Genomic DNA, 9,310 nt, shown 5'->3' on the forward strand with positions numbered 1-9,310 from the left:
GTAACATATCAACCTACAGTATGTAACCTTCAGTATGGTGACAGACAGACAAATTGTCAACTGTCCCATGTTCAAAGCTGTATGTATGGTAGTTATGAGTGGAGGGGCAGTGGATATTTTAGGGGGTGTTGGTAGCTGGTTTGACAGGGCTTATAGTGTGACCAGCTACCATGCCTACAACTTAACCCTAGAATGTAATCTATTGAGCTATTGAGTCACTCAGGCTGTAGTGCGTTGCAAGACAAAATGGCCTTTAATAATAAGACCTTGATGCAGCCTTGAACCAAGGATGTGTTGCAAGAGTGAGGTTTAAACTCAACCTTTGGGACATTAAAGTTTTATAAGCCTCGCATCACACTGCCTGATGTTTAATGAGCAGGGCCGGACTGGGACCAGAATTCAGCCTTAAGTTGGCATTTTGGTCCGAACCAGCCCACCACCCCCCGCACAGTTTTGTCAACGGGGGGGAGGAGGGGGGGTGGGGGGGGGGGGGTTAGGCTAACCCAGCCTGTGTAAAATATGCCACTGCTGTAAAGCATCCCAGCCCAAACATTAACGTAACTAATAATTGGGCCGCGCGACCCGGAAATGACCGTAATAATCATAACACGGGAGCAAAAATATTTTTCTATACATATTCTATAAATATATTTTCTTTTTTTTGGGTGGCCCACCGGCCCACTGGCCCAACGGCCCACCGTGCATATGCCCGGTATGCCAAATGGCCAGTCCGCCCCCACGCTGGGCAAGACCTGGGATGTTGGTTGTCTAGGAAGTTGACAACCGAAAATGGTTGAATTTGGCGGAGGTACTGCCCAAGGAAATGACGTTGATGCTTTACAAATCTGTTAACATTCTCCGTGAATGAAACGAGTGTTGTGATTGGTCAAAAAATATCGTTTCCGGGGGAAACGGAAACCCTGTCCACTCAGGACTTCCTAGACACTCGCTGCTTTAGGTCGTGACCAGGCTCTTCTCTTCGCAGATGAGTGAGGCTGGGACCGAGGCTAGACCGCCCCTGACTCTGACTGGGGAGTGAGTCTGGGAGAGCTCTAATGAGTCATCAAAATATACATAAAGAACCAAAAGTAAAAGTACTAAAATGTTTGAAAATAGCAAATCTACAAGCTCACAAAGTTTTTTTCAAATAGCCTATGTATAACATATGGCTAAAGTGGTTAATGTATGTTTTATAATATAATAATGTACATCTGCAAAGTAACTAGTAACTAACGTTTTCAAATAATTGTAGTGGAATAAAAAGTACAATATTTGCCTCTGAGATGTAAATACTCCAGTAAAGTAAAAAAAAATACCTCAAAACTGTACTTAAGTACAGTACTTGAGTAAATGTACTTAGTTACTTTCCACCACTGATAGGATGACATCATCCAGTATGTATGTGTTCATCCTCCATCACAGCCTGAAACCACTTTAACCCTTTAAGATCTGAAACCACTTTAACCCTTTAAGACCTGAAACCACTTTAACCATTTAAGACCTGAAACCGCTTTAACCATTTAAGACCTGAAACCACTTTAACCCTTTAAGACCTGAAACCACTTTAACCCTTTAAGACCCGAAGGCAGATTCTACACAATGTGTCCTACACAGTTTTATGAACAACGTATGTTTATATATCAGTGGTTCTCAATTATTTTTCATATCAAGGACCTCATTCTACAAGCCTCTTTCTTTTATTGCTAAATGAAACAGATAGAACTCAGAGAACAAACATTTATTTAGAATTATTTATTTTATAGACAGTGGAAGCGATTTGCACACATTTTCCACGATTTTCCACAAAAAAAAAAGCATATCTACAAGCTCATAGTGCGGCACTCGGTGCCGCGCTGTGAGCTTGTATATCTGCTATTTTTGAATAGCCCAATGAAATCTAAAACTGACACAGATGCGTTCCCGGTTTGAATGGGTTAAAGTAATGCAAAGACAACCCTAAACCTTGGTCTCAGACAAGGGAATCTCTTCAGTGGTGCTCCCTGGGTTAACGGAAGTGTTGGTCTGAGGCAGCTCTTCAGTGAAGGCTTTCTCCAGAACCTTTAGGATAGAGCTGCGGAATACAGCCTTGAAATCCTGACCAATGAACACGTACAGCAGCGGGTTCAGGCAGCTGTTGAGAAGTGCCAGGCCGGCAGCTATGGGAAACCCGATGGTGAGCCCATCATGCAGTGTTTCACTGAACTCTGTCACCAGGTTATTCACAAAATCAATCAGATGCATGATATGATAGGGGGCCCAGCACAGGAAAAATGCAGTGATAACAGTTGCTATGATTTTGAAGGGGCGACCTGATTGGCTGGCCAGCAAACGATTATTCCTGAGCCGGTAGATGATGACAGAATAGCAGGAGACGATGACAGTGAAAGGGACCACGAATCCCATGAGGAAGCGAGTGATGGTCATGACCCCATATCGAAACTCCACCAACTGCCCCACTTCTGGTGTACTGTAGTTACCGGTGAGTGCATAGTTGTTGTAGCACCAGATGATGTCTTTATCATGGTAGGAGGACTGTGTGTCCCTAAAGACTAAGTAAGGGGAGCTCAGAGCCAAGCCCAGCACCCAGACACCCAGACTCACCCAAGACGCCTTCCTGACACTGCGGTGGTTCTGGGCCCACACTGGACACACCACACATACACATCTGTCAACACTGATGACCATCAGGATGTAGATGCTGGCATACATGTTCATGAGGAAAACGGTAGTGTTCATTTTGCACATGAATGGTCCAAAAGGCCAGTGGTAGTCCAGAGCTGTTTCAGTGATGAGCAGGGGCAGGAACGCTGTAACCAGGAAGTCGGCCACAGCGAGGTTGAGGTACCAAACGGTGCTGACGGTTTTCTTCATTTTGAAGCCTGTCACCCAGATGACGACACCGTTCCCCAACACGCCGAGCACAGAGACCAGGCTATAGATGACGAGGGACACGATCCTGAAGGGATCAGTGTGTTTTTCATCCTTGGAGTCATCAGAAGTAGAACCGTTATAGTAGTCGTTTCCACCAGACATATCCATCTCTTTATTGTGATAAAAATAAGTTGTGGTCACATTTACATTTTCCATAATTGTCCTGAAACCTAAAATAACAAAACAATGAAGGTACATGCTTTGTTTTAACTGGCCATGTATTATTATTATACTGAAAATATTTGGTGCCAGGGACCCCCATACATGATTTCTAAAATGTTTCAAATATATTACACCCACTCATTTATACTCCAATGCACGAAGGTTTCACAAAAACAAACAAAAAAGAAAACAGCAGACCCACGAGGGCTTGTAGATCAGCCATGTGCATGTAGTGGTGGAAAAGTACTCACATTTTTAACTTAACTGAAAGTATCAATACTGCGATGTAAAAATACTCTGTTACAAGTAATAGTCCGAAATAAAAAATTGACTTCAAAATGTAATTAAAGTACCAAAAGTAAAAAATGCATAAGTGTTCAAAATATAAAGTATTTTGAAAATAGCAGATCTACATGCTCGCGACGCGTTGAGAGCTTGTAGATCTGCTATTTTCAAATAGCCGAAGTATATATATGTGGTTCATGCATGTTTTTAATAATAATATAAATCGACAAAGTAACTAGTTTGTTACTTTGTTTCAAATAATTGTAATGGTGTAAAAGTGCAATATTTGCCTCGTGGTGGAGTAGAAGTAAAAGTACTGAAAATTGGAAATACTCAAGTAAAAATATATTTTTCAGAAATGTCTCATTGAGAACAGCGATTTAGAACAAGTGGTTCTCAAAAAATAGCAGACGTGCAAGCCCACAGCGTGGCACGAATCTGCTATTTTGGGAATATTTTAGAAAAAAAAATGTTTTAAAGTGTGTGAAAAATGTTTGAATAATTTAGCAATTTTTTAAAACACAAATCTTCTCTTCTGGGGATCCCTGGCACAACAAAACAAATCAGATGGGGGGGGGGGGGGTCCGCGGCCAAATACATATCATTTTGGGGGGTCCTTGGCAGGAAAAACTTTGAGAACTACTGATTTAGAAGGTATTTTGTAGAATCGACCTCAGGTCTTAATGGCTTAAATAACTCTATATTCTAGATAGCAATCATTGCATGTCTATATAATAAAGACATTAAAATAATAATAACAATAAATAATAATCATAAAGATAGCAATCATATAATAGAGAATACAACAATAATAATAATAATAATAATAATATTACTACTACTAATAATAATAAAGATAGCAATCATATAATAAAGCCAATAAAATAAAAGCATAGATACCTGTTTCAAAGTGTTGAAGAGAGGTCAGTCAGAGAAGTGTCTTGTTGTTCAAACTGTGGTCTGTGAACACTGAGGAGCTTCTTATAATACATGTAGGCGTCATATCATCGGGCAACTCCTTGCAACATGCAACTACTTGCGTCTATACTTGCAACCATCTTCCTCAATGACAGTTTGCAAGGAGTTACAATGTCTGGCCTTATTTACACGCTGTCGGGCAGAAACCTCCTATCTCTGCGTTTTAACTTTTGTTTGTTGTGTAAATTAACGCCCTACTTCGTCAGTGATACTACTGATCCAATGAAAAGTGTCAACAACAACAACTTGTGACTAAACGATAACTAGGCCAACATTGCAACTCCTTGTGGTTGATGGTTGCAAGTAGAGTTGCAAAGTAGTTGCATGTTGCAAGGAGTTGCATTAGTTTGGACTGGCCTTAACCCTTCAAGACCGGGAACGCATCTGTATAACCACTTCAACCATTATTTTATATATATATTCAAAGATTTGCACACATTTTCCACGATTTTTTTCAAAAAAATAGCTGATCTACAAGGTCATAGCGCGGCTATGAGTTGTAGACCTGCTATTTTTGAATAGCCAAAGAAATGTATGAAATGGGTTTGTTTTGTCAACGGGGGGGGGGGTTCACTGTTTCAGCCCAGCAACCCTATAGAGACACACGGGGACTACAAATTTCACGCCCACTTTTGAGACAGCGCCGCTACTCGAGGTCCGTTAGAACGATGAACTGCAGCTGCCAATGCATTCCCTATGAGAGGATATGAAAGTTAGCCTACTTTTAAAATTATCCTGCATTAACTGAAGACGATATTGATTTAAATAAAAATATGTTTCCAAATGTATGGAGTGTCTTTGTCAACATATCTTCTTGTTTTCTTAATAGTTGATGTGTTTCACATTTAATTTGCCACTTTAACGAGTTACCCATAATGCTAACACAGCAGAGGGTAGACAGCAGACAGGCATTTCAGTGACATCACTGTCTTTACGAGCGCCGACCGCCGACCGACAGCGTACCCACTGTAGAGGCAGGAGAGGCGGTCGCCTGCCCAACTAAGATCTCGCCTCCCCTAAAAAAATAAATAACCCGAAAATGTGTCATTGCGTGCTTAATGTCCTCAAAGTCACGCATCCAACTAGCTTTGAACTGAACAGATTGGACCTTCTGTTCCAGAGATAATGACCAAAACCTATTGAAAACGGCCACTTTCGCCAGTTTTCTGGGTATTGAAAACCTCAAGGGATGCGTCCGTGATGCGACCACTTAAAGTCTGGATCTCCGATGCTAGCGGTTTTAACATACTGATGGAGTATATTATAGTATATTGTGGGTAGTATATCGAGATGAAAGATATGGGACATTAAAAAGGACAAATTAAACAAATGGGACAGATTATTAGAACACAAAAAAAATCGCTACAGCCTCAGTAGTTAACCAGTGAAATGACGGTATTTTACAATGCCTCTCATAGAGATTGCATTGAGAGCTGCAGTTCATCGTTCTAACGGACCCCGAGTGTCAAAAGTGGGCGTGGATTTGTAGGCCTTCCGCTTCCGGCCGTGTGTCTCTATGTAAAGCATAGGTTGCACATGAACTCTGCAGCCGCACTGAGGCCACTGCTGGAAAGCATCCCAGCCCAAACATTAACGTAACTAATAATTGGGCCGCGCGGAAATGACCGTAATAATCCTAAAACGGGAGCAAAATAATTTTTCGAAAAAATAATAATAATTTAATAATAAAAAATAAAAAAATGGCCCAGCGGCCCACCGGGCATGCCCGGTATGCCAAATGGCCAGTCCGCCCCTGTTAATGAGACACAACCTGGTTGGTTTGAAGAATACGAGGCCAAACTGCCTTCAATGACTTATTGAACCACAACGTGTTTAAGTTTAGTTTAGTTTAGTTTAGTTACAAATTATTTAAAACATATAATAAAACAAAGTGGAAAAAGGTAGAACAGTACATTTGAATGGAAATAAACGGGTGGAAAAAGTCTAAACATGATGTGCCAGAAATGCCCCCAAAAAACTAAAATAAGTGTTAAAGTATTCGTTCAATTTTGACCCCTCTGTCACATGGTACTATTTTTTGTTTCATATATTTTGTGAGTGAGTAGGCTGCCGCGGCGCAGTGATTCTGGACACAAACAATAGTACCATGTGACAGAGGGGTCGAAATTGAACGAAACCTGCTCTATATGGTAGAAATAGGTCAACAATACAAATGATGCTAGTTTTTTTAATTAATTTATTTTTAATGAGCGGCCCCCACCAAATCTACTAATCTACCGGAACTACTTCATATTCATCAGAACCGGACCAGAACTCGGACCACGGGACTCGGGCAATCAATTAATACCTTTGCAACCACTACATTAATGGTAAGTATTTCCTACAGAAAATACTCAAAAAATCTGAACTAACCCTTTAAATAGCTCTACAATCTGATAGTACTCATTGCTAAAGAGTGTTTGTTCAGTAACATTGAACAGTCTCCTTGTCTCTCCAGCTCTTTAGTAAACAGAAAACCCATTTTCAGGTCGGGATACCAAATGTATCCAATCAGGAGAGAAAACTCACACAGGATACAGCATAAACAAATGAATTTGGAAGTGATGACACAAAGAAATGGGCCGACACTGGAATACTTTTAAATAAAATTAAATACAATTTGCAATCCACCTGAAAATGTATTTTCTGTTTATTAAAGAGCTGGAGAGACATGGAGACCCCTGTGGCTGAACAAATACTCTATAGCAACGATTACTATCAGAATATAGTGCTTTAACCTTTTAACAAAAAACGTTTTGTTTTCAACCAAAAAATATCACTACCCTACATTTAAGTATTTAGATGGAAACAATATATCCCATTCCTCTGTGGTGCCAGTGCTTTGTCAACGGAAGGTTTGCCGTTCAAAAACAAGGACAAGGTTTTTTCCAAGCTTGTACCTGGCTCTAATCTGTCACCGAAGAGCATGCAAGATAACAGACAAAAATACAAAACAAAATACAAAACATGCCTTTCGTAGCAGAGGTTTGGAGTTCAAAACACAGAGTATTAAGTCACTGAACTTACTTCAGTTTTTAAAGCTAACTCCTGGAGGTAAGACTGAAACAAATCTAATTGTTAAGCTTGAATATTAGTCCAAATATTCTTGTAAACATTGTAATAATGTTTTGAGTCAAATAGTTGATTTGATTTTATCGGCACTATTGTTAATGAGAAATGTGCACTGGAAACCTGTTGAAATGAATGGATACGAATGGGGTCAGCTAGCCAAACAAAAGGCTGTGCAAAATTAAACCCATATATAAATAACAGCTGCTCACAGCAATGGGACATTATTAGTTAATTACCCAAGCTGGGCTACACTGGGCTGGCAGTGCCGGAATCGATCACATAACCTTGTGATTCAATGAGTGTTTTACCAACTGCGCTACCCAGACACACAACACACTGGTTACCATTCTGTACATGGATTTAGTGAGAAGTTGTATACTGTGGTATATAACTGGCTTGGGTAATTGGGCAAGAGACATTAAGCGAAAAGTGTAGTGTCAATTCCGGCCAGGAGGCGAACCTACAAGGTGCGTTCGTTACCAGTCAGCTAAAGAGCCAAGCTCGTTAGAGAGCAGAAACACAGTAGCTTACAGCCTACAAAAGTGCATCTCTAAAATATTCCGGCTGACCTCACCACTGCACCAATGAATCGTCATGCTCTGGAGATTTAAGAGAGAAACTTCAAAAGCATAACAATCTTCTCTCTTAACCATGATTTTTGAAGTATTCAGGATGTTGGCCTTCAAAAGATGCTCATGTTTGACTCAGGTGCAAGGCTGCTTCAGGGCTATAAACAAATAGTTTCCAACTGTGGCCGGGTCGTGAAAAGGCCCAGGGTTTGGTTTTGAATGTTCAGACCCTTAAACTTAACCCAACTAAAAGCTCATGCTTCATAAAAATCCACCGTATACATGTTATGACCTATTTTCTGTCAATACATTCTGTGTAGATCTCCTCGCAGAGTGATCGCAACCACATTCATGTATGATGTTCAGTCGGCGACAAAGACAAATATCAAACGTGCTAGATATCTAGGAACGCTCGGGAAGGCATCGCCGAGTACGAAGGCATCGCCGTCGCATTGGGACACTGGGAGGAAACTGCAGCCGAGAGTTCGGTGGAATACATTGGAGTTAATGAGAGCCAGGTGGACCAGCTTATGGACAACTATTTCTGAATGACTGCGACCTTTGTAAAATCGGATCACTGTTTCCATGTCTTTCTAAATAAAGTATTTCAATCAATCAAAAAAAAATCTTCTTATATCATAGCCTTGACTGGCTACCCAACTAATACTCCTCTAGACTTAAGGCTGTGAGCTTTTTCAATCGTTCCCCCAGGAGTTGGCTCTAAAGACTGAAGTAAGGAGTAGAGCAAAAAGACTTCTTAAGGTCCTTACACACCGGGGCGAATTCTTCATGCGAATAAATACGTTTTTTTTTAAAACCTTATAAAGTCAATGCAAGCGTCCACATCAGTTTCGTGAAGCGAAAAAGCGTCTTTTAATTATTCGGAACGAGTCCGAATTTTGCGTATATTCGCACATTCGCCGGTGTGTAAGGACCTTTAGTCTTGAACTCTGATTCACTGCTATGAGAGGACATCTCAAAAACACTTCACTGCTGTGTTGCATCTTTCGTCCATTGTGAACAAAATGTCAGATTTTTTTATGTCACGCACAGTCAGGGTGCATCGGTCGCACCTCAACAAAATGATTCCTTTGACATCACTGTTGCTATACTAACAAGAACTTTCTGAAGAAAAGTGAAAGCATGAACTCACATTAGAATTGTGTGACACTGTAGCTGTTATGAAACTGTTGCCATGCAATCAGATTCAGAGAACCCTGTTTTTGTTATTTCGTTAAGCCCCTTTCAATGAGCATGAAATTAAAGCAGGAATATGAATAGGATTTGATGGGAATATGATTATCAATCTGGCA

At 40.5% G+C, this 9,310-nt stretch overlaps 1 protein-coding gene across 1 annotated transcript; it reads right to left on the reverse strand.

Annotated features, from left to right (window-relative positions):
* Positions 1-1,956: 1,956 nt before the first annotated feature.
* LOC308080511 (chemerin-like receptor 1) lies at positions 1,957-3,039 on the reverse strand (the record flags this gene model as incomplete). Its single annotated transcript, XM_080422407.1, has 1 exon — positions 1,957-3,039. One exon carries the CDS (start codon positions 3,037-3,039, stop codon positions 1,957-1,959), a length of 1,083 nt encoding a protein of 360 aa, XP_080278533.1.
* Positions 3,040-9,310: the final 6,271 nt, after the last annotated feature.

Source organism: Gymnoscopelus braueri (genome assembly GCF_963280865.1).
Source record: "Gymnoscopelus braueri genome assembly, chromosome: 24".
Classification (NCBI taxonomy): Eukaryota; Metazoa; Chordata; class Actinopteri; order Myctophiformes; family Myctophidae; genus Gymnoscopelus; species Gymnoscopelus braueri.